The sequence below is a fragment of the Passer domesticus genome, chromosome 1 (genome assembly GCF_036417665.1).
Source record: "Passer domesticus isolate bPasDom1 chromosome 1, bPasDom1.hap1, whole genome shotgun sequence".
Classification (NCBI taxonomy): Eukaryota; Metazoa; Chordata; class Aves; order Passeriformes; family Passeridae; genus Passer; species Passer domesticus.
This window is the reverse complement of record NC_087474.1, coordinates 67482879-67508991: the sequence shown is the minus strand read 5'-3', so window position 1 is coordinate 67508991 and position 26113 is coordinate 67482879. Positions and strand designations below refer to the sequence as shown.

At 43.2% G+C, this 26113-nt stretch overlaps 1 protein-coding gene across 5 annotated transcripts in view; it reads left to right on the top strand.

Annotated features, from left to right (window-relative positions):
• Positions 1–24504, top strand: part of KCNG2 (potassium voltage-gated channel modifier subfamily G member 2) — a 52765-nt gene extending 28261 nt beyond the window's left edge. For all 5 annotated transcript variants that reach the window (XM_064422348.1, XM_064422341.1, XM_064422365.1 and 2 more), the window contains 2 exons: positions 979–1802; positions 22090–24504. In XM_064422348.1, the coding sequence (XP_064278418.1) occupies positions 1047–1802; positions 22090–22884 (1551 nt within the window). In that variant the 5' untranslated portion in view covers positions 979–1046 and the 3' untranslated portion in view covers positions 22885–24504. The remainder of the gene's footprint in view (positions 1–978; positions 1803–22089) is intronic.
• Positions 24505–26113: the final 1609 nt, after the last annotated feature.

Sequence of the window (26113 nt, the reverse complement as noted above, 5' to 3'; positions counted from 1 at the left end):
TGACTTCTTATTTCCTACTTCATATTTGAGCAATTCAGGAAGTTTTGGGTGATTTACAAATGTGATTACATGGTAGCATTTCAAGACATCCCAGTATTGCTTTAGAGAGACAGCTTTGAAGAATGCATGTGATGGGCTTTAGAGAAAGTAAGGAAGCAATGTGGATTGTGGTGTGGTAAAGGAGGGATAAGCAGGAGGCACAAATTAAATCCTGGAATTATACATAATTCCTTCTAAATGTGACCAGTTGTGTTCTGAGCTATCCAGAAGTAAGAGCAGCAACCGAGTCACTTCCAGCTTGGCTTAATTCTGAGTTTGATCTCCTGCTTCAGAGCTGCTGACAGGCTGCTTGGAACCCTGTCCACAACTGCAGCCAAGCCCACTGCAGAGCTTCCAGCAGTTACAGGCTCCCAGGCAAGCTCTGGTTTCAGCTCAGCCCCAGCATGCCCCCCCAGCTCCCACATATTCATTGCTATTGCTACCTAGGCTTGGTGAATTTAGGTTGGGAATTACCCACATTTTTTACCCATCACATTTCTAACTGTACTGTAAGTATCCATTTTATCCTCACCCTATAGGCTTTTTGTAATAGGAACAATATGTAGATGAGCCAAAATAATAAAAAAACGTTTGCAACTTTTTTTTTATTAAGTTGCTAAACTGTAAATTGCTATTTATCCACATGCTTAGATTTCTCTTCTAGTATGCATTGATGTCCAGCATATAGTTTGAACCTCTGAAAATGGTAATACACTGGTTTTGTTTCTACTAACTAAACCCTCTAGAAGTTACAGCATGGCTTCTGACCTGACTGTAGCGTAAGTTCTTTCCCCAAGCAACTATCAAGCTTAGGTAGTCCTAAAATAATGGGGGAAGAAGGAATGCCATAGAGAAGAGTTTATTGGGAAGAAGAGGAAAGGATTTTTATCATTTAATAGCACCCCACTTTTCTTGTAATTTTAAAATTCTGTTTTACAGATAGACTTTCTGGTCAAGCTCCAGATGCTTTTGCTTGAGTAGCCTCAACCTCCCTATGGACTCAACAGATGTACCACGAAATGGCATTGCTCACTGGGAATGCAGATCCTGACTTCAGCTCCCGCTCCTTCAACAACTTCGAAAACCTGTGTGAAGTACAAACCAAGAAAGGATTCTTCTACAAAAAGGCCAAACTCCTGCATCCTGGAGAAGACCTGTGCTGCTTAGCTCGCTTGGATGACCGGTCCAGGTTTGTGATCATCAATGTAGGTGGTATTAAGTACAAAATTCCCTGGACCACCTTGGAGAACTGCCCCTTGACCAGGCTTGGGAAGCTAAAATCTTGCAACAATTACGATGAGATCATGGACATCTGCGATGATTATGATGTTAGCTGCAATGAATTTTTTTTTGACCGTAATCCTAGTGCCTTCAGAACGATCATGACATTCCTGACAGCTGGGAAGCTGAGGCTTCTCAGGGAGATGTGTGCTCTTTCGTTCCAGGAGGAGCTTGTGTACTGGGGGATAGAAGAGGACCACCTGGAGTGGTGCTGTAAAAAGAGATTGCGACAGAAAGAGGAAGAGGCAGCTGAGGCCAGGCTGTTTGAAAGGGAGATGGTGTTCAATGAAGCTACGCAATGTGCCTTCCAGGACAGCAGCCGACTGAGTCTGTGCATGCGAAAGCTCAGGGACATGGTGGAGAACCCCCACTCAGGGATCCCAGGCAAGATCTTTGCTTGTATTTCAATCTCTTTTGTTGCCATCACTGCTGTCAGCCTCTGCATCAGCACCATGCCAGATGTCAGGGAAGAAGAGGATCGGGTAAGTGCAGCTTTTCTTGGGGTAGAGCGTGTTTTGCATTCTTGTCTCCTCAGGATAGGTGAAAGGAAAAATCACTCCAGCAGATATGCAGGTATTGTGTTCAGTACATATGATGTGGAGGGCTGGCTGGGTAGAGCACAGAAAGCATTTTGTCACTTAAAACAAAAGTGGCAAAATGAGGCAAAATTGGGCCAAACTCTGCCCTGCTAACACAGCTTAGCCAGTTCACACCAGCAGATAGCCTTGCCCACCAGATTTGTTTTCTAACATGTCTAACCAGACGACAAACTAGCTACTCTGGGGATAAAAACCAGCCTTTCTTCTGGTTTAATGTTTTGAGGTTAAGTTTAGAGCTAACAAATCAATTTTCCCTTAAGGTATTTTAACAATTTGAATGAACTCTCAGTGTGCCAGTGTAAAAACCACATCTAAAGTATTTTGATGCTATAGGGTGATGTAAAGGCCAAGGAAGCTGAGGCAGCAGTTTAACAGCAGAAACAGAGCGATTGTCCCAATTTTCAGACCTGCTTAGTATTCTCAAGTGTAAGCTGTGGATGATTCATGCCCTTGAAAATCAAGTCTTAGAGATATTTTGTTTATTCTTTAGTTCATCAGATTTCCTAAGGGTTTAGTCCCTTTTTTGTGCAAGCAGTTCACTTCCCTAGGATTAATTGTATGTAGGCCAGTGACAGCTCATCTGAAAAATGGTAGAGGAGGACATTCACATTTTCTTCACATACGTGCTGAAATGCAATCTGAGCAGTTGGGGGTGGGGACATGTTGAAGAATTCATGCCATCTCTAGTTTTACCCAAGTCCAAGCTTGAAATTAAATGTTTGGGCTTATTTCCCAACCCAAATAAATAAACAATAATTTCCCATGTGGTTGTGAACTTCAGCTACTAAGACAGTACTTCACCCCATGAAGTGCTGGCTCTGAGCTGAAGGCTGAGCCCTCCTGGAAGCAGCTCTTCCCATGTGCTGTCACCCAGGGGCTGGATGGCTTGTGCCCTATCGCCACAAGCAGGAAAGAGGGAGATCATCCCCAGACCAGAGGCATTTACTGTTATGTCACCTTGAAAGTAAAAAGCAAGGTGATGGAAAATGGATCCAGCTGCTCCAGAAAGACCCCTGCACCTCGATGAGCACCCTGTGTACAGTTAAACCCAACCTCTGATTGCGAGGTCTGCTCAGGTTACATCTCAGCTGAGGAGTTTGATTTGGAATCAGACTCCTTCAGGAGCAGCCAGGAAAAAACAGAAAACATTTAGTATGTTCACTGATGTATGATTTATTTTCAGATATTTATTTTAAGGGCTTTTTCTGATTTAAAATTTGAGGATGGTATTGGGGACTAGTTCACATTATGTTATCCTAATAATGTTTTTTCAAGATATCATTTCTAAAGCACATGCTTTTTACTGCAATTAACCATCAGGGCTCCAGTATCCTGAATTCTAAGTACAAGAGATATTCTACTGTTGAAAACTGAGATCTATCTAGTGTTTAATTGTTCTCAGGTTTAAGTAAGAGCTGAACTATTGCTTTAAGAATTATGAGTGTTTAGGAACCCTATGTTTTTACTAATTGTCTAACATAAATAGGGATTCATAATAATAGGTTAATAATGGTTTTTTCGGTGGAGCAGGATAATAATGAGGATAGAGCAAGCATATGAGAGAAGCCTGGATTTCTCTTTCTTCCTTCTCTAGAAGGAGCATATTTTCATAGTCAAATGCAAAATTTTGCAATAAAGATGAATGCAGGCTTACTCATGTAAAAGAAGGGACTCTGATTCCCAGAATGAGGCTCTAAATAATATTTAGGGTACAAGCAACCATAAATTCCTATTGCAGCATAAAGTCAGAAGGGTTAATGCTCTCCTTGAATGTCTAAGCTGGGGAGTGTTAATAAGAAGCTGGAAGATTCTTTTGCACCTCTATGCAGTATTGGTGAGACTGACACTAGAATACTGCAGTCAGTCCTCACATTCATATTTTTCATGGTGTTTTGAAAAATTAGGAGATGGCTAAAGCCCTGTAAATCTTAGACACCTGGGGAAAATGCCATACAATAAGAAACTGGAACATTTGTGTTGATTTAAATTATTGGAAGGAAGGTGAGTGGATTAGTCACACAAGTGAGTTGTTTATGAGAGGAGAAGAACTACATCATCTAAAAGACCTTTACAATAAGCAGGAGGATGATGCATGGATAAAGGCTGGATCCTTATACATTCATATGGGAAACTATATGACAGTATTTAATACCAAGGTGATTCATTACTGGGACAGGCTAGGAAGAAAATTAGTGGATTTTGTGCTTTTAGACATTTTCAGTTGAAAGCTCAGTGCCCTTTTGTTTAGCACTCAGCTAAACAGATTTTACTTCAATCAAAAGAAAAACATCAATTGCAGATCAAGTTACAAAGGTGAAATTCTTGCAATACAGAGAAGATCAGAATAAATTATCCAACGTTCTTCTGTGCCCTTAAATTCTGAAAGTACAGAGCTCCTGCAAGTAATCTTTGTTCTGTGCTTTGGACAGGGAAGGTCTGTGGACAGACTGGAAATGGTTATTTTGTTTGAGACAAAGGTGGCTCTCTTGCACAAGGGACTGGTGAAGGATCACTTCTGGTAAGGCGAGGAGGAGGCATCTGCCCACTTGGAGTCACCTGTAGGGTCTGGGGCCGTGGCTGCAGACTCCCTGCATGTACTCCCTATGTGGCTTAGCAAGCCAAGGCAGATCTGCAAGTAACAAGCGTGGAGATAAGAGAGCTTATGTGAATTCAAATTCGTGGTAATCATCCTGAGCTGTATTCCCAGTATCTAGATTAAAATTTGTGCCCAGGGATAGCTCTTTAGTCTGGCTTTGCTGTCTCCTAACAAGCAGAAAAAGGATGTGCATCCCTCCTGACTAAGGAACAAATAAATAGTAAATACTATTTCAAAGGCACACCATACTCAGTGTGCACATTTTCCAGGCTTTCTGGCTGGCATTGCTGTTGTTATGGTTCCATGTCAGGGCTGTCATAGGTGCTCTGGCTAGCAAACAGTGGCCTTTTCCTTGAGCTGCTGTTGCCACAGAAAACAAAAGCTTTATGTGCCATCTATCTGTTGTGTTACTGCTTCAAGGAAAGGCAGAGAGGCCAATTATGAAAAAAGCCATGCTGGGGAGCAATTTTCCATACCCTGATCCTTTAATGCCATCTGAATGGACGAGGTGTTACACCAAGTGATGTTCTGCAGAGGTGTGAAAGACCTCACACAAGATGTAAGTTTGGGACCTTAAAAGTTAGAAGTAATTACCAGGTGGGTGAGGAGATTATTTTAGGTGCCTGCCTTTCTCTTTTAAAATAGAGCAGAAAACTCAATCATACATTTTGTTAACTTTATTAGCTGCTCCAGGTGTTCTGGATGACAGTGGCAATCCCTGGTGGTTTAACAAGAGTGGGAAGGCTCATGCTCCCCTGTACTGTAAATACTTGTTCTTACTAAAGGTCACCTTGATTCACCTTAAGTGTTACTCTTCTTTTGGAAGTAGTATCATGTATTTCAGATGCTGCACAATTGTCAGTAGAGTTAACAGAATCAGATCCTGAGCTACTTTTCACTTACCCAAGTAGGATATATATTTAGTCTTTTTTTTTTTTCTCATCTAGCTTTTATTTGCTTATTAAATTAAATAAAAACCACCAATCCAGTGATGTATATAATAGCTCCTTCTGGAAATTTCAGGAAAGGGACATTCAAGTATGTGAAGAAAACAAATGTGAAGGCAGTCAGGTTCTTCTATGTAAAGTAACGAGACAATGATAAACTTTTTATTTCAAAATTTTCAGAATGGGAGATTTCAATGAGAGATTTAGATTTAATGATGAAAAGTCTCCTCTAAAGGCAAAATCTGCTGAGACAAAATCATAGCAGGAGCCTTCAGGCACCAGGCTCTTTCAAGACCACCACAAAAGTCATGTCCAAGACATAAAAATAGCCAGAGGCACAGAGTATCCTCAAGGCATTTTAGGCATATCCTACCTTTAAGTGGACTTCTCACCTCTCTAACAAACAGCAGCTATCAAGTGACTCAAAGAAAGTAACTAATACATCAGAGAAGTAAATCAGTCAGGGATATATTACAGCAAAAGCTGCAAACACACAGTAAGAACTAAACAACCAAAAGACATTCAGAGAGGTTCAGCTGAAACCCAGATGGCCATCATACTAGACTCTTCATTGTTTTTCTTGGTAAAAACAGAAATGTCAACAATTTGTCTCTGAAGACAAATCTTCTCTTTTTTGTTAGACAGCAGCCTTTGTCATCAGAGAAGAAAAGGTGGAACTTAGAGAACAATATCAAACATTCTGTCCTGATTCAAAAAAGCATTTATAGGCCTGAGACCCCTGAGCTCAGTCATTTGTAGCAGCACAGGGCAAAACAGGAGAGAGATCAGAAAGCTCATTCTTTATTGCACTTCGTAAACGTGTTGGGAAAAGATAGCCTAATTAGAGATGCTGTGATAGGAAGTTACAGTTCAATAACCTTCAGCTGAAGAACATTACAACAAAGAGACTTATAAATAATGAAGTTAATAATAGCTCGTAAAGAAGCCAAAACTATTTAACCTTCTAAGCTCAATTTACACACTGTGCTTTAACTTCCATAATGTTGAGGATGGGGAATAGGTAAATTGTGAATGTGCATTTTAAACAATCTTGTGGCTAAAGGTTTCATTTCACAAAGGTACACACAAAAGTAATCTCAGAGATGGTTAAGAGAGTCTTGTATAATGATTCTCAATAGCCTTTCATAGACAAACTGTTCTGTAAGAAGCTGGATGAGCAGACAGTGAGGCTGACTGAAAACTTTCCCAATGGCCATGCTCTGGGCATGGTGGCCAGTGACACAGAGTCCAGTTGGAGGCCAGTAACTAAGAGTGTGCCCCAGGGGTCTGTACTGGTTCTAGTCCTGTTAGAATTCTTTATTAGTGGCCTGGAGGGTGAAGCAGAGTGTACCGGCAGCGAGTTTGCTGATGACACAACCTTTGGGCACGTTGTGGCTGGACAGTTGTGCTGCCACCCTGAATAGCCTTGGCAGGCTGGAGAAACAGGCTCAAGAAGACTGTGGAGCTCAGCAAACGAAGCAAGAAGAAATGCAGAGTCCTGCATTCCTGGTGAGGAACAGCCCCACACAGCAGTACATGTTGGAGACCACCCAGAGGGAAAGGAGATTGGTAGAAAAGGACCTGGGGATCCTGGTGGACACCTGGCTGGCCGTAAGCCAGCACTGTGCCCTCACTGCACAGACTGGAGTATCCTGGGCTGCATCAGGCAAAGTTCTGCCAGCACATCAAGGGAGGAGATTCTTCCCCTCAGCTCAGCACTGGGGAGGCCACATCTGGAGCAGTGTCCAGTGCTGGACTCCTCAGTACAAGAGAGATACAGACATGCTGGACAAAGTCCAATGGTGCTTGCTATCCTAAGATGGCACTCTGCTTGAGACTGGAATTACTGGCATTGTTTTTATGAACTTATCTGTTCAGTTGTTGCTCTGCTTGTGATACTGAGACCTTAATTTTAACTTAGAGCCACATGTGATGCATATATGGTTTGTTTTCATGAATGAAATTATTAATAAAACTGCAGCTTGTGTTTTTACTTTCATTGTGGAATAAACTGTTCTAGAAATTACAGTACAGTCAACAAAAAACATGTATTAAAAAATATCTCCCTGCTGGTGTTACAGATAACTATTTATAGTGTCTAGGCACTGAGGGTGACTTTTTATAAAAAGAATCCTGGGGAATTGGACTAACTAATTTCCCTGGGGATCATCTGAGAATTTGTTATACCACTCTCAGCTCTGCTGTTGAAATGCAAAAATCATAAGCTGTAACAGTATCACCAGTTTTGGCATCTGAACTGATCTACTGTACTTGTACCCTTTATTGCTAATTTGCATTTTGTGTCTGCTCCAGACTCCTCAGGCCACAGCTGACTGGAGGCCAGGGAAAGACCAAATGACTCAGTAGCAATGGTCACCTGCCTTTTCTGCATCATGCATTAGGAAGTTTCTGTAGGCACATGAGATTCATATTCAGTTTAACATTCACATGTCCTTGCATAAGGGATGTAGGACTCAGAGCACTGCAGAATATTTTAACTAGAAGCAAGGTGTTTCTTATTTTTTTTCTTTCATAAGCTAAAGTAGGTTTTCTCCTCAGTACTTAAATCAAACTGGTAACACACACTCCAAATTACAAGCTTTGAGAGCATCCTTTACTTACAGTTTCAGTTATCACCAATAAGCAAATATTTGCTTTATTGTTGAAGTTCTCAATTGGCCTCATGTAGTTCCATCAACTGTTCTGTGTAGTCTTGCTTTTAGTTTGGGAATGCTTCGGGACAGAATATCTTAAACACAATGTCTATGGCCATCATAATAACTGAAATAAAACTACATATACCTGCTGTTTAAGTATATGGACACCTTCCTCATACCTCACCTGCAAGACATGTTTCTAGGCAAGGAAATTCCTTTTTGCAAGTGAGACCAACTCAGTTCATGCTGAATCCAACTGAGGAGTAACTGCAAATTTCTCAAGTCTGAGTCATGCTAGTGTGGTCTCCCAACTCCTTTCTGATGGTCAGAGGCATTTGATGGGCAGGCTGTCTTTCAGAGAGATCAGATTTGTCTGAAAGCAGTGGGAAGTGATGAGGTTTGGTTTTAATAGGTGATGTTGCTTCTGTGTGTCACGCAGACAGTGTTAAAATCACAGAGTTGAGAACCTCTGCACTGCTCAATCTAAACCTTAAATGTCAAGTTCTGTGAGGCTTTCTGCATCTTTTTTATCTGGCTCCCATGGAGTTTATAAGTGTGAGACCAATGGCAAATGCAAATATCGAGAGGTAGAGATCATATCCTTTGATCATTTTCCTGAGAACTGTTTGTGAGGCATCTCACAGATACAGTCTCTAATGTAAAAGAACACATTTCTTTGGTTATGCTTTGTCGATCTGAATCTCAAGCCCTCCTTTCCTGCTGTTCAAATCCAACTGTTATATGGAGCATATCTCGGTAGCAGTTTATTTTTCCAAGTTCAGGATTGCTGTATTCACACACTGAGGAGACCCACTGGGTACTGGGAGTCCCCAGCATCACTGCTGTACATCTCACTGCCCTCTGCACCAGCTCTGCCAGCCACTGCCAGGGACCCCTGCTGCCTGCAAAACCCCTGGTCAAATAGCACACCATGTGCCAGCTTTGCCAACTCTTTTACAAGACAGTCCTTCCTCTTTGCAGAGCTGACTTAGGCTGCTAACAAATAGAAAACATTTGAAGGAGTGATTGGTTTTTCTTGCTATTGGTTGTGTGGACAGAGTGCTGGATAACAACTGACTGTATTTAATCATGACTGTATTTGGAGAGTTCTCACCATTTCTTCTCCTTGGCTCACTTGCTCTTCTTGGGGAAAAAAGAAATTGCTTTCTGCAGTTGTCCCACCCCTGGAAAAAAAACTGAAAATCCACCCTTCCTTCTTCATCGAAGTTCTCTAAATTTTGGCAGAGGTACCTGGTTGTTCCATCATGGCAGCTGCTTCAAGAGCAGATGAAGGAACCATGGTCCCAGTAAGAAAATCATCCTTTGTTGTATAAAGGAAGATTAGGAGGAATGTTTATTTTATTTCTCTGAGAATTGCCCTTAGATTGAGGGTGGGAACACAGAACTGTGTGACAGGTTCACACAGAGTCCCTTAGTGAGCCTGCAGACCTTCTGCTCAAAATTCCCCCTCTCAGCAAATTCACCACCTGAGCTCTCCATGCTTGGCTCTTCCCAACTGTGGCTCTCATGGCAGCACTTGCTATAGGGTTGCTTTTCTCAAATAAGGAGAGAAATCCTTATGGATCAAGGAGCTGCCCTGGAAGATTTTGAGGACAGTAGGTTACAATATAGACTTTGGGAGCCACCTGAGATTCTCTGCAGTGTTTTAGGCTTAGAAGTCAAAAAATGGAGAGTGTTTCTCTGCACTGCTTGGGAACAAGGCAAGACTCAACTAAGACAAAATTACTTTTGACTTGTTAATAACTTTATTCTGGGCCAATGAACTCTTTCAGTCTGCAGGATATCTTCTCATGAATAAATAGCAAGTTAGGTCCTCTTTTAAATATTATATAAATATGCTGCAATGTAACATTAGTGATAAATAATTAAACAGCTAAAACTATTTCATAAAAACATTGGTAACTTTGTCACATTGTTAACTGGTTTATATTTGGTGCAGTGTGGCTCACCCAGCAAAATATGCTCCATGTTTAATTTCTTTTAATATCTCAGTGGTTCCACCCCCATAAGTATCTATCCCTACCAGTGAGCTTGTTCTCCAAACTTCCAGGTAAATCATCCAGGGAATCTGTGAAGCTATCTCACAATAATAGCCTCTTGGCCTTCACACATGTTTGTAAAATTACTACAGCTACTCATCACAGCCTAACATCTTTGAGCTACAGCACAGCTCCTGTATTCCATAGATTGCTCCACTGCCTTTTGCAGGAGAGCTTGGGCACTGTGGGCTTATTGAGTACTGTCCCAGTGTTCTGAAAGAGAGAACTCTTTCATTTATTTGAAATGAAAATATAATCTGGAAATTTCATTTCAGAACTCCAGGATAGGTTGCTATCAATTCTGGTGGTTTGGAATGAAAGCAAGCAGGCAGATTTACATTTGGCTGCACCTCATATAGCTAGGCTGAGGTAATGAGCTGATTCATGTGTACGGCACTTAGAAGAATTGCATTAAATCATTCAACATTATAAATGCTTACATTTTCATTGCCTAGAGTGTAGCAATGGAGATGAAATATAAAAGTTTTTGATACTGGGGGTTTTTGCAGTGTAGACATTTATATTCAAGACAAATTGGTGGTATACAGATGGGGAAAAAAAAGTTATGAGATTTTTTTCAGAAGTTTTTAAACAGGCTTGAGAAAGGACCAGGAGAAATCTATAAAGTTGTTAGGTTTTCTAAAGGTAGAGCATGATATTAGTTCCAAGTAAAAACATCAAAAACATGGTACTGAGTACAATCAGTCACATTTTGATCTAGTCTGTGTAGAACACCTCTCATTAATCAAATTTAATATAATTTTTGAGGTTATAAAGTTTTCAGAAGAAAGAAACTTCTGATGTAGGTACTTCTGTAAGACATTTGAATTAGTGCAACACAATAGTCTTCCTTAATAAAAAGGCATTTTTCAAAAATTACCTTCCTTATTGTTTAAAAAAATTATCTTAGATCTCATAATAGTAGAAAACCAACATAAGATATCAAGTGAGACTTGAGATACTATATCCAGAATGATATCAATTTAGCAGGCAATTTGAAAAAAAGTTTTAAAAATGGTTTAAAATCTCAAAGTTCTGCTTTATAATGAGACACTAGAAGTTTTTTTAATGCAGTGGGAATCATAATAAGAGAACGTCTGTGGGCAACAGTGAACTGAAATAACTGAAAGCTGCAGCTGGACAAACTCAGCTCTGAATTAAAGTGTGCTACAGTGTAGGTAATTAACAATGGAAACCATTTATCTAGATATGCCTGCGTGCATCTCACAGCGTTTTTAATACATTCTGTCAGTCCTTCTAAACGTTATAGCTCAGCTCAGCTGAAGCCATGCATATGATTCATGAGCCACTTGGCAATATCCTCTGCTCCACAGAGGATCAGCTTAAGAGCCTCTTCTGCCCTTCCAGGGTGGTGAGCCATTGCCATCCTCTCCCTGACTCCTGCTGGTGTAGGAGGTGCCAGCAAGGATGCTGTACATCTTCTCGCTGTCTGGGGCTTCCTTGGCCCTTGTGAATATTCAGACCTGAAGGCATCAGTAAGATGAAATGAGCAGTGACAGTTCATAATTGTGATTAAAGGCAAGGGTAGCCAGAAAAACTCAGAAGCCTGGAAGCTCTCTGAAGAGTGACATGGCATGAGTCTGGTCCCATGAAGGCAGCATCCTAACCCAGGTGTCTTGTCCAGTACTGACTGTGTTTGTAGGGGTGCCACAGGGGCTGTGACATGCTACTGGTGGGGCTTAGCCACAGCCAGAACAGGCTGTTCACCAGGACATGTGCCAGCCCATCCCTCTGGGCATTCACTCACTCTACCCTCACCCTTCTATAAGTCACCCACACACAAACAATCTCTTTCCCTAGCCCCATCTAATTTCCTGAGCCTGGATTCAAATAGGAAATAGAGAATAGCCATCCTGAGCTGTGCTGTAAACTTGGCACCTGGTACACTGGGTAGAGATGATGACAAGAGAAATTGCAGCACTCTCCTGAAAAGTCCCTGCTTTGACTGAGCAGACACTGCAGAGATTTTCTCCCAGTCTGCAGCTCATTGCCTTCACACACAGTAGAAATGTTGGGTGTGTTAAGGCAGGCTCTTGTGTCCTGCACTGCTGTCAAGAAAGCACTGTTTTTACTGTTGCCTTGAGCAGAAAGACAGAATATGAAAGTGTGTGTGGTTTCACCATCCACCTTGTAAAAACCCATCACAACTTAGAGAGCATTTCAGTGCAAGGGCACTGCGGGAGCTCGCTGCCAGCTGTGCCTGAGCTGCTCCCAGTAGGAAGGCAAATCTTCCCACAGGCAGCACAGGCAAATCCTTCCCTTGCTTTCAGATAAGAGGATAAAGGGAGACTGCGGGGGGAGAGATACAGGTTTGGAAAAAAATGTCAAAGGAAATCAGTAAGCTTGACTCTGTCCTCCTTTCCTCCAAGGGAAAAAACAGACACGCCCAGATCCTATAGCAGGTTACAGGGTTGCAGGAACCAGTAAAATAAATATGGGTCAGTTAAACAGAACTAGCAGTGAGTGGGAGGCAGGAGGAGAAGAGCTTCAAAAAATGATTGAAAGAAGTTAGAAATTGAGGTAAATAAGAGGGAAAATACACTTTAAAATTATATTAAGAATCAGTTGATCTTATGATATAATTAATAAGCAAGAGAGAGAGGGAGAACAAGACACATTATTTTTTTAGTGTGAGACAAGCCTGAGAAGGAGAAGATGGAAAGAGGATGCTGGCTTTAGGAAGACCACAGTTCTAGGCAGTGTATATCTGTGAGCACAGCCAGGTGCCACCACATCACCTTTTCCCAGGCACTGGGTAGGTGTGAAAGCCTTGGGAATGCCACTGCTTTGTCACACAGCCCTGTCCCTTTTGGGCTGGTTCTTTTGGAGTCGTGTGCAGGTGTTCCCATTCCCTGGGGAAACTGTTCAAACTGCACCCAAGTGCCCTTGGCAAGAACTCAGCCCTGGTTCTGCAGTTTGATGCTTGTTTGGTTTAAGGGAGATAGCCCTCATCTTTATTTCTGCAATCTTGCCCTGTCTGTGAGGACCAGGTATGCTGCAAGTGCCAAGTGCCATTGCTCAAGCTTTTCCAAGTGCCAGCTGAGCCTGCCTTGTTTTCACCACACTAGGATAGAAAATACAGTTCTTCAGAAACCAGATTTGCTAAGTTGCAGTGTAACTGGGCTTCTTCATATGAAAGTTCAGGCTCAAGCATTTGTTTAGATTTGCAGATACTGGATTTTTTAAAAAACATTGTTAACTTTCAAGGCTCTGATGCCTCTCTCAGAGCTAGAAAGTAGAGGGAGCTGAGGAGGAAGATTTCTAGTCATGTAAAATTAGGGGAAGAGGGGCACACTTGTCAGCCAAGGACACTCCTCATGCTTCATTATTCTCTTGGGGATTTTTACTTACAATTTAGGTGAAAAAAATGGGCCAAACTCAAAAAAAAGCATTCTGGAAATCCAAAAATAGAAAACTCCAAGGTAATTTTGGTCAGAAATAGTAAAAAATCAGTGTTTCTAAATTGAAACTGTTCTTTGGAGGACACCTTGGCTTGGTGAAATCACCATTCTTTTTCCTGCCTCTGTTGGTGGCAGTGGCTGATAAACAAATCCTCTGTGCTCAGCTGCCCCAAGGCCAGGCTGGGCAGGTTGTGCTTGGTCCAAGCACAATTCCTGCACAGTGGGCTGTGCAGGAATCCTGGGCACACCTGGACCCCTGTGTCACCCAGGGGTGTTTCCCACAGAGGGCTCAGCTGCAGGGCAAAGACAAACAAGTCATATGGGCTGTGGTCTGTGAAATCCTGCCTCGAATGCCATGGGAGTTGATGAGTTTCAAATACAATACCCTGTTTTCCTGGACCTGTGTCTTCCTGTGTAGCTATTTGTCTTCAGACAGTTTCCCGATGGCACTGAATGGTTGCAAAATGACCAAAGCAGACCCCAGCCACAAAAGTAGTGTTTTGATTTAGAATATTTGTTCAAGCAAATGGCAGTAATAGCCTGATTATGTCTTACATTCACTAACAGGCAAAAGCTGTGGACCAGCCAGGTGGGGATCTCAGACCCCAAAGGCCAACTCCACCATCACCAAGAGATTATTTCCTTTGCCAGCTGAACCTTATGGGCAGGTAGGACTTGGAGGGGTCCTCTGAGGTGAGCACAGACCCTGTTCTCATGGGAACTGCATCACACCACCAACCCTCAAAAAGCCTGAGAAGCTTCATCTCAAAAGGTGTCTCATCTTCCCTGTTCTTGCAGGGGTCTTTTTTGGAACCTCGTGTGTCTTCTGGAGACCAGGTTCTGAAAGCTGGTATAGCTGCTTCTTCTCTGGCCAACACTGTCCTGCCAATTAGTGAGGTGTTCCCTTTGAACGTAGCCAGCACAGACTGATCATGTAAGGTGCCTTTCCTTCACCCTTCTACCTCCCCTCCTACCTCTCCTGCCTGCTGGTTGCAGCTATTCAGCTGATGGTGCTGCCCTTCCCAGCCACTCCTGGACCTCATCTGCAGAAAATGTTAGCCAGGGTATATCACTCCTCCCTATGTTATAGTACAGCCCCTCACTCCTGGTAAGTGGCATTATCAGAGTGGGAGATAGGAGCAGCTGGCTGCTGGAGCTCACACTGGTTCCTTAAACTGCTCCCAGCCACAGTCACAGAGTCTGAGGAGCTTTAGGACATTGGATGTCTTGACACTTCCCCCAGCCTCTCTGGATGAGGTGCTGTGCTTGTTCCTGATAGACATCTGAAAATCAGGCAAGTTGACTGTTTCATAGATATTTCATGGTCTGATTTATTCTTTCTGTGTTTTCTGCTTCTTGCTGAGTTTAGGTTTTGGTTGCTTTCCATAAATAGATCCAGATAGCATTTTTTTTCCCTCTAACAAATACTGTTGCTTTTGGAGAAGTGTGTGCTAAAAACGGGCACAGGCATGAGGAGAGCTAGTTCAGAAGAAGGTATTAACGAGAGGGCATTTTGTGCATCCGTAGTACTACTTACCTGCTTTCTGTTCTTCTCAACAACAGCTCTGGGGCAAAAAGAGGCAGGATAGTGGACCAAATAATATATCTCCATTTGTCAGGGGCAGTACATGAAAGAGGCAGGGAAGTGGAAGAAAGCCTTAGGATCACAGTGAGTCTTGCCTGGTAGGTAGATAATTGAATCCCTCGTGTCTGTATCTTTCTCCACCATTCAGATGTACATGCCAAATCTGCGCAGTCAGCTGTTAAGACATCAGTAGCATTTCCAAGGAAAAAGGTGTCAGTCAAACAGGTCTCAAAGCTCAGTGTTTATATGGCTTATTAGTGTTTATAAGGCCTAATTACAGTGTCTAATTTTGGTTGTACAGTATGGGGCTGAGATGGCCCAAAGCATCAGCTGCTTGTGGATTGGGCAGAGTAACCCAAGGAGGCACAGCTGGTTCCCTCTGAAGCCTCCTGGATCAGGAGTACCATCCTGATGTGTCTCCCATCTTTGTAGTCCACAAGGGTAGACACAGGTAAAATCCTCACGTGGTCTTCTCTTCTCTCTCATTGACTCCCAGGCCCTTTTTTAGATTTCCAAGCCACCTGGCTTCACAGTTACATGTCAGAGGAGCAATTTGACACAAATTAAAGGCACATGCAGGTATCTCATTAACACCCTGGCTGCATGACTGCAAGTGAATAGCACAGCATGCAATTCCATAAGCTGATTAGATGCTGGCTGAGTGTTTTAGCACACCCTGCAGTTACCTTCCAGCAGCTGCCATAGTCTTTTGGCATCTCCCTTGTTCCTGTTGGTGTTCCGTGTTTATTTGCAGCTTCACTGGCAGTCTGAGGGGTTTTGAGAAGTGGTGATCTGGGGCTGTGCTGTCTCAGGACCAAGGGAAATCCAGAGGGGTAAGCAGGTGTAGCTCCTGCCCACCTCCTTGCCCTTTGTCCTCAACAAAACAAAGACAAGTTGTATAAGAGCTATCTTGTGTCCATAACAGGTCTGCACAAAGTCGGCAGTAGCCCTCCCTTCAGAAGGCACAGGTAACCTTTGCTGGCAGCTGGGCTGAAGATGAAGCACGAACCAAGCTTGAGTTACAGATCAAACTGTGGACCACAAGAAGCAGAGGACTCTTTCATGGTCCTTTGGTGACTTTAAAAACAGAAATTGTTACTTTGACTTCATAGCCAGTCAGCTTTGAGGAGAGGCTGTGCAGTTATCTGAATCATCTTTGCTCGGGAGCACAAGGAAGTATTCGGAGCAGGCTGACTGGAGTTCAGCCTGACCCCAGCGTTAATGGCAGAAACTCCGAGTTACAATCACCGTGTCTGTGGGTGGTCAGAGCCAGGAGAGATGCCTGTGCCCCAGGGCAGGGTGGGATGCTGCCCTTTGGAGGTCGCTCACATGGCAGAACTCCTGCACTTATCCCTGCTGGGAAAATTGTCTGGATGCTTTAACAAGAAAATCACTTTTCATCAGAAAATTGCCTTTCATCGGAAAGTGCCAGCTTGAGCAATACCTTTGAGTTTCGTTGGTGAGGCATGTTTCTGGGAATGTTGCTCTTTTGCTGGAATTTTTCTCAAGGAAGGCTTCTTCATTTTACAATGACAAGAGAGAGCAAATGATCCAGCAGCCAGTGCTCCAGGCACTCCCACGCTCTGGGACAGAGCCAGATGCAAGCTTCCACCCTGCACTCATAGGAGTAGGAGCTGGGTCTCTCCAAAGCCCAGCAAAGACTCCAAGTGTTGGGCTGCTGAATAATTGGTAGCGGAGGAGTGTCTGTCCTCTGGGTCACCCTGCAGGTGTTCATTGAAACAGGCAGCTCAGCCTCCCACTGAAATCCAAGGGGAACACCCTAAGCCTATGGAGTGGGGACTGTAGGCAGCCTTGTCAGCAGCCGCAGGGCTGCAGGTCTCTTTGTCTGTAGGTCTCTTAACATGGATCTCTGATGCTGAGATCTCAGTTGCATCAGAATTTCAAGTTCCACATTGTTGTTAAAAAAGAGTTTGATCTGATGTGCACAGAGAAACACTTGAAACATGTGACCCAAAAGGCTCAAGTAACAAGGGGCAAGTGGACATGTAGCAAAACATAATTTTAGAAATGTCATGATTTTCAGGCTTATGTAAGTACTTTTGTATGCAATGCCTCTCATGTTGGGGTTTCTTATATATATATTTGACAGAAAGGGAAATCTCACTATAGGGTCAAAGTGGGCAGCATTGAAACTTCTTTCTTCAAAGTGCCGTGGAGCTGCTGACCTGACAAGAAAATGAATGGAAAGCAACAAAAGAACTGGAGCGGTTAGAGGTGATCTGGCTTTTGACATCTTCTAATGCAGAGGGATTAGAAGATGGAGTCAAAGCCTGCAAGAATCTAAGGAAGAGTCACAATTTTTTCTCAGAAGACCAGAGGACAAAGGCAGGGCCAAGAAGTCACACAACACACAGTGGAGAATTTTTCTGAGGCTCAGTACAGGGTTCAGTACAAGTGAAATGGACTCTGCAACCCAAACCAAAATGTTTCTGAAAGATGTCTGCCACTTTTAGACGGGGCATACAGAACAATAAATACAATAAATAAAAGATGGATTTGAACTCCAGTGACACTGATTTTCCTTTTTGTAATTTTCCTTTTGGCAAAAAAAAAACAAAACTGTACTCCAGAAGAAAGATGCTGTGCTTGGCTTTTTGACAGCAAATTCTGTATTTCCTAATGAAGGAGACTCACTTTAATATGCCTGCACAGAATTACTCACTGATGTTGTTCTTACTTTCTTTCCTTGTTCCCCGTGTTGACATTGTCTTATGTGTTGACAGTACATAGCCCCCAAATTCTGTGCAACTGCAGATAATTTCCCATATTCAAAAAATTTCTGCATGAAAAAGAAACCCAAACTACTCATAGTTTGAAAGAAACAAATGTACACAGATAAATAAATATACAGACTTTGTGAAAAACAACTGTTTTCCCTTTAGCTCAATTTCGTCAATCTAAATATGTGATAAAAGTGTATCCATTAGATTACAGCGTGAAGAAAGTTTGTTACTTGGTATGAGGGAGAGCTGTTTTGCTTATAAGTAGTAAAAAGCAGTGTGTAGTTGTTAATGGACATGTTTATGGCCACAAGCTGGTATAGCTCGATCTTTTTTGAGAACATACAGATTTGATGAAGATCTATTTTGGGCAGGATACTTTATTCTGTTAGGACTTATTTTTCTTGTGTTCCAATGGCTGATTAATTCCTGATTTTTTTATCCATTTATGTGTGTGCCTTTCTAAGAATTTTTGCTTTGTTTTCTTGAACGGAAAACCTCAAAAGCCCAAGCAGAATTACAGCATCCATTTGGACTGGAACACACAGTTAGAAAGGTTTAGAAAGCAAAACTTGCCTTTTTTTTTTTTTTTTTTTTTTCTTTCTTAACCAATGCTGTAGTCAAGCAAGAAAAAAAAAAAAAAAAACAGCAAGGAAAAGCAGCTGCAACTGAAAGAAATGAAGTGCAAAGAGTATGAAACAAAATTCTGAGTTTCTGTTTTTTATAACATGTGAGGGTAGTACTAGGACACACCTAGATGATGTTGAAACATGGTCCAAGGGATAGGAAAACATTTAATTAGTGGAAAAAAAAGAGACCTCTGGCAGGTTGATTGACACACAGATCTGTTTTCTAAAAGTATGTTCAGACCCTCTTATTCTTAGGACAGCCTTTGGGCAGAGCCTGGCTTGTTCAGATTGTGCTAGGTTAATAAGGATACTGAGCAAGTTGCTGGAGATAATTATGCATTTGCTGGAAGGGGGGATTGTTTCATCCTGCTGAAGTGAACTCTGTGTAGTAAAATATTATCACTCCACTGTACTGAAAGTAAACATTTTGACTTTCATATTATTTATCAGCTGTGGAGAGTGGGAAGAGTGGAAAAAAGCCAGGGCCCAGCCGTAGCTCTGGATGGTGGAAATTTCAGCTCCTCATTATCTTGATGGGCAAAGATGCAGCTTGGTTCTGCAGTGCTGGATTATCTGAGCTCCAGATTCCACCAAGCTTCTTGAGCTTGGCCGAACAAAGGTTGCCAGGCTGCTCCTGCACCTGCATTTGGGATGTAGCTCTGCAGGATGACTGAAGACATAAATAGCAATATTTAGGTCTGTGAACATACACAGGATAAACATGTCAGAGTGTGGGAGAGCAGACAGGGTCTTCCAAAAGTCATCTTCCCTGGTAGCCCATTCGTGTGGAACAATCTTCACTCCTGTTTTCTCCTATATCAAAACTCACACACAAAAGCACTTCTGTGAGTCTCCTTTCCATATGCAGCTAATAGAAAGTGCTGGGGGAATTAGGTGCCAAATTAGCTATTAATCACCTTAGTGACTTTGTAGGTTTATTTTAAGGCTAAATTTCCCATTCACTGACTTTGCCAAAAGTTTTAGTGGCACAAAAATTCTATATATGTGCATCAGAATCCAGAACACTTCCTGCCACACAGGGCTCTTAAGGCAAAGTGCATCCAAGTTTCCATGGGCTGTGGTCCAAGTAACAGTGCACCTGTCAGAGAAAGCAAATTTGCACATTTGGGTGTTCATCTTGTCATTGCTGTTGCTTTGCTCAAGCCAAAGCTATTCTTCTCTACGTTGTCATCCTAACACCACAATCTGATCCTGTAGAGCATCTGCAAGGATAGGGTGAAGAGCTGCAATCACCTGCAGCGACTGCCCTTAGGTGTGAGATCAAGCATATCCTGATGAGAGATTCCCAGGCAGCAGAGTTCTGGGACAATATGGGTTGGAGGGCTGGTTTCTGGGTCATGAGGAGAGAAGTTGCAGTGGTACAGGCAGAGTCCTTCCACTGACTTTGTGAGCTTTTTCTCTGGCTCACAGAGCCAGATTTGTGTTGTGGTGTGAAAGCATCTTGATTCTGTATTTGTCAGAAGAGCCTGACAGCAGTTATGCTGTGATAGGAGGAAAGCTCCTAGAAACAAAATCTTATATCCTATGTATTATGCTTGTGACAAAAATACTTACTTATGACCAAATTAGTTTGGTGAGGCAGATATAAATTAAGCTCCTTCTAGTGTTCACACATATCAAAATTCTGAATTTAAAGAGAGGCTATCCAAGCTACTATACTGGTAAAATAAGATTATCATTGCTCCCTGCAATATGCTTAAAACTTGACAGTAATTTCAATGGGAGAAGTAATTTTCCTCTCCATATCAGCATGATCCCCTGGGAAACAGTGGGAGGTACCTCATGTGCCAACTGAAAGTAGAATACAAAACAAAAATCCATAAACAGAAGGCATCACAATTTTTTTATTGTGGTTACTACAAGGACCATAAATGCTGGCTCTGAGGGTTCCTTTTCACATCTCTGTTTCTTGTTGACATCTCTTTAGTTATTGTCTCAATCTCTTCTTAAGTGTAATATGTGCAGGGCGCCTCAGCATTTTGGTTATCACATTGAGGTAACCCAAGGCTTTGCATTCAATGTGATGACACTGCTCTCACTGCTGGCCCTTGAAACATATCCAGTCCCTCCACATTTTGGGGAAGGCTGCAGTTAGTGATGAGGGCAAAAGCCTCATCAGTCTTTTGCTGGCTGCTTTCTTTTCCAACAGGGAAAAAGCCTGTGCATACACACTTCAAGAGGAATGAAGTTAGGATGTGCATTAAAAATTTCCTTGTCTCTCTGGAGCAAGAGACTCCTGTAGCTGAGTATGTGGGCAGAACTGCTAATAGATGTGCCAGGTTCTCAGCTTCTCCAGTGGTGAAATGGGAACCAGCTTGACACAGCTTTGCCATTCTCAAATGATGTTTTATTGCTATAATTTGGCATAGGCAAGTGAAATAAGGTTGGGCATTGGGACCTAATACCTGTTGCATCCAGTGAGAGTCATGCACCTCACTAGCATGGATTGATTGCTTACAACAAACTGTTTCACAAACTGTTCAGACTGGCACACTGAGTAAATATACACCTCCCTTAAATAAGTATACCCTTGCCTTCCACACAAAGCCCCCAGAGCATTCACACTTTTATACGAACATTTACAGAGGAAACACCACTAGCCCTGTAATTGTCCACATCAAAATCTGTTTATTTAGAGAAGCTGTTTATTATTCAGCTGGAGATACCAAGAGTGATATAGCAGAGAATTGCCACAACTGAGGAGTGGCCATCACCAGCATTATTGTTTGTTGCCTTCCCAGTGCACTGAGGCTTGTTTACAAGCATCCTAACTAAAGAGCCAGAGCTCTCTTTATTTGCCACCAAGTGAGCCTGCAGGGAAGAGCAGGGGAAGAAAGCCTGGGGAAGGCACTGTGGTCACTAGTTGTTACAGGTGCAGTAACTAAAAACACTTATCTGTCCATACTCCATTCTATCCTGTGGTATTTTTTCTTTTAGAAATGCCTACATTTCTCAGCACTTTATATAAGCATTTGACTGTAGGGGAAGTGTGCTAATAAATGTTCTCTGGATTATAAAATATGTACTGTATTTAGTGAATAATAGATTATAGATAACTCCAAGGATATCACATAAAATGCTGTAGGTGTTTATGAGGCATTAGTAAGCAATTTATTATTGATCAGGAAGGGAAGGAAGGATCACATATTTATTACAATCCATGAATCCTGTATTAATCCTTTTTAAAAGGTGTTAAAGTCTTGGTTAGAAATGAAGTGTGAGCCGCTGGCCTTTTAGCAGTAGGCTCTCTGACCAACAGCTGGTAAGATCACACCAAGTTCTTGGCAGCTTTGGGACACTCCAGAGCATGCATTGTTGACCCGTCCTCTAGTCAAACACGTAGCCTCTGGTTTTAGTACCTCTCAGCAGCCGTGATTTTGCTTTGGTACATCACAATTCGTATCAATTTCACGTGCTGCTTTCCTTTAAGAACTGACACTCTCTTTGTTTCACTCCCTGGCTAAGTCTGTTTCTTCCCTCTTTTATGTGTTTCCCACTCCTCTTCTCCCCAGGGTGAATGCTCACGAAAGTGCTATGACATCTTTGTGCTGGAGACGGTGTGCGTGGCGTGGTTTTCCTTTGAGTTCCTGCTGCGATCCATCCAGGCAGAAAACAAGTGTGCTTTCCTGAAAACCCCGCTCAACATCATCGACATCCTGGCCATTCTGCCTTTCTACATCTCTCTCATTGTGGATGTGGTTTCCACAAAGAACAGCAGCAAGCCTGGCGGGGGAGCTGGGAACAAGTACCTGGAGCGTGTGGGGCTGGTGCTGCGCTTCCTGCGGGCGCTGCGCATCCTGTACGTGATGAGGCTGGCGCGGCACTCGCTGGGGCTGCAGACGCTGGGGCTCACCGTGCGCCGCTGCACCCGCGAGTTCGGTCTGCTTCTGCTCTTCCTCTGCGTCGCCATGGCCCTCTTCTCGCCGCTGGTGTACTTGGCTGAGAGCGAACTGGGAGCCAAGCAAGAGTTCACCAGTGTCCCCAGCAGTTACTGGTGGGCCGTGATCTCCATGACAACTGTTGGCTACGGGGACATGGTGCCTCGTAGCATCCCCGGACAGGTGGTAGCCCTGAGCAGCATCTTGAGTGGGATTTTGCTGATGGCTTTCCCAGTCACATCCATCTTTCATACCTTTTCCCGTTCCTACAGTGAGCTGAAGGAGCAGCAGCAGCGAGTGGCCAGCAGGCAGGTGCGCCAGCGGCGAGAGAACACTGAGCTCCTGGGAGGTGACAGTACAAGGGGGCTCAGTGCCACATTCCCACCAAGTGCTGGTGAGCAGGAGGGTCTGACCTTGGTGGACCAGTAAGCCAAGAGAAGTTCCTGACCCTGAACAGCTGAGGACACACGTTGGCAGCCCAAGAAGCAGTGGACAAGGGAGGTCAGTTCTGCAAGAAGAATGCCATAAACTGCATAAATGAGGGGCAGAAACACACAAGGTTTCTCTAAAGACCAACTTCTGATCTTAAGGGACCTCTGAAAAGAACCCCTACAAATCCTACCAAGTATAGCTCTGCTCCATTGCTTTTCTTAGGGCTTTTCTACTGAGCAAGTATTTTTGGGTATGCCCAAGGAGCAGCCATTGAACATAGCCAGCCAGCAGAATGTAATGTGAAGCACAGCCTGTGCCAGGTGCCATGTGGCAGAGCAACCAGTGTGCCACCTCCTCCGTGCCCTGTTCAGTGGCACTCCCTGTGCGAGGGGCTGAGCAAGGGGCTCCCCGTGCTGCAACACCCCACAGCCCGTTTGTTTTGGCAGCACCACCAAGGAACACAAACCTCAGACAAGCCAAGGGGCAAGGGCAAGAGAAGGGCAGAAGCATTCCTTCAGCTTTACCAGGGGCTTGCTTTTGTCTTCTACAGATAAAGCAGCGCAGCTAGAGTGCTGGCAGCGCTGCCAGCTCTGAATTGTTTGTGAGCACAGTTTGCATTATTTAGTAGAGATGCATATTTACCATCCTAAGCTTTATATCTTAGTCCCATGACAGAAATATACATATAAAAAATTTTCCTGACTATGGTACTGAATGTTAACTTGGTTATTTTTCCTTTGCTAACAGTCAAATATTAAAAATACCATTACAAAAGATGACATTTCTCCATTTTCTGTTAACTATTTCCATCTCTCGTGTATCGAGAAATGAGTTTCACAGGCAACTGAACCAATCTGAACTACACGTAGCTCAAGAAGGGGAGGGTAATGTTAAACCAGTAGTGACTCCCAGCTTTGCATAGTCTTCCTCAGTGGTGGTGGCTGCACTGAGTGCAGTTGTGTGCAAACAGGAGTAGGGGAGCAGTACAAACCCAGTGAAGCCAGTGAGACACCTTCAGTGGGCCACTCCTGGCCCAAGCTGCAGTGCAGCAGCTGTGCTCTGCGTCAAGCAGCCTTTTGGTTTTATCCTCCTACTAAGAAAAAGACAATCCTGTCATTAGAACAAGTGTTCTGACTCTTATTCCTGATTCTCAAAGCATTTAAGTAATTTTAAAGGGAAAATTAATCATATGGTGGCATCTGCATGTTTGCTTATCAATGCCAGCCCCAGGCATGACCTTTCCAGCCCCTGTTCTGGTGGAGCTGCATAGCTGGTCCAAGTCAGGATCCTGTGTCTTTCAGTGCTCCTACAGGTGGGATGTGGTCAGGGAATGGAGGGAGATAGAACTCAACAGTCTCTTGTACCTACACTCCTATTTGTACTAAAGCCATGCAGTGTCACCCTCCATATTCTCCACCCACTAGGAAGGGAACAAAACCTGATGTATTGAAGATGGGATTTATCTGGTCTGGTTTTTTGGTTTTTTTTTTTTTGCCTCAACATATGTTTTAAAACTAATCCTACATTAGCAAACTCTCATATTAAGCCATTCCTTATAGGAATGAAGCAAGGGAAATGGAAAAATTACACTTTATTTTAATAAAAATATAAAGCTTTGTTGCTGACTCTTTGTGTCTGATGATTTGGGTGTGGAGGGAGGTGGTGTTTTGCCATGCTGATGTGAAGTAATTCATGTTACTTGCTGCTGAGCAGTGCAGCAGATGGAGACAGCAAAACTAAGTCCCCCTACCCTGCAGGATGCACCTAGGTCAGCAAAGCCCCAGCTGTGTTGATCTGCAGGCAAACCAAATGCAGGGACCCACACCAGGGCTCTGCCCATCCTTCATGGCCCAGCAGCACCGGGAACACATCTGCTCCTTGTGCTAGAGAGGAGGGCCAAGGGCTGGTGCCTGGTGGCTGGGCTGACTCAGACTCCTGGAAAGCAATGCCAGCACTGGCTTGCTGTGACTCATGAAAGATTTTTATTTTATTGGTTTTTTTATTCCCGGTGCAGACATTTCTTTCCTTAAGGATTTTTAAGGTCTGATGTCAGGGCTACAGCTTTGGAGCCAGCTGATTGCAAACGAGCAAAGGGAGCAGTGGCAGGGGGACAGTGTGGCCTGGTGCTGAGGAGCAGCACTGCACCTTCTGGGGGCATTCAAATGCTCAGTCTTAAGGTGGCACCCGACAGACTCACTAGATGGACTCACAAGTTCACTCTTCATGGTGATCTGGCTCATGCACATCAGGTGTGTTTCATGCTCCATCTCCAGTGGGAATGAAGTGACCACAGCTAGTGTGCATGGAAGGTACATAATGCATCTCCTCAAGGTGGTGAAGCCCAAAAACTGCAAGCACCCTTACCTTACTACTAGAAAAGCCACGCTGGAGGAGACATCCTTGCAGAATGAAGAGTTTCACACTTGCAGTGCCAGCAAATAACCATGAATCAATGCAGCTTTTGGCTTTGTAGCATGAAAAAACCAGTGCTGGGACAGCAAACTGCAGCTCAGCAGCTGTGTAGAAAAACAGACTGATGACACCATATTGCTGCTCTTTTCCATCAAGTTGCTATTGTCCTACAATAGTGAGATCTTTGTATTTTTCGAAAGGCACATAATTAATTCCAGCATGCACAGAGTTTTAATAAAGTGACAAAACCCACTCATTATGTCTCCTAGTCAAAGCCTGGCTTTTAATAAAGTTTCATTTTATCTATTGGGATGACAGATGAGGAAACAAATATAAACCAGGAACCTTTTAAGCAAATTATTTTTGGAAGCTATATAAAGTTGTGATGCACACATTGCCAGACATAAAAGACACTCAGAGAATAAATTTCACCCAGGGCAGCTGTAGTTATGGGTGATGCTTATTGCTTTTGATCAGCTGCTGGAGAATGTTGGTTTTGTTTGTTGTTTGTTGTATGTGGTGGTTGGGGTTTTTTGACACAGCACACAGATGATTTTAAGGCCATTTATCTCTAACTATAATGCCACACTGCTGTCTGCAGGCACAACAGTGCTAGCAGGTAGTTATACCTGTTTCTTTGAACAACTAAATGCTTCACTAGTAGCACACTAGTGCTGTGCATGTGCACAGCCACTTCTACCACACAGCAGCCTCAGTTAAGAAAAAGCAGTAATGCAAAGAAAAATGTGACACTGGTGCCATCTCCTCAGCTGTAAGCCAGACTGAGGCTGCTGTCCCACACCGTAGAGGCCAG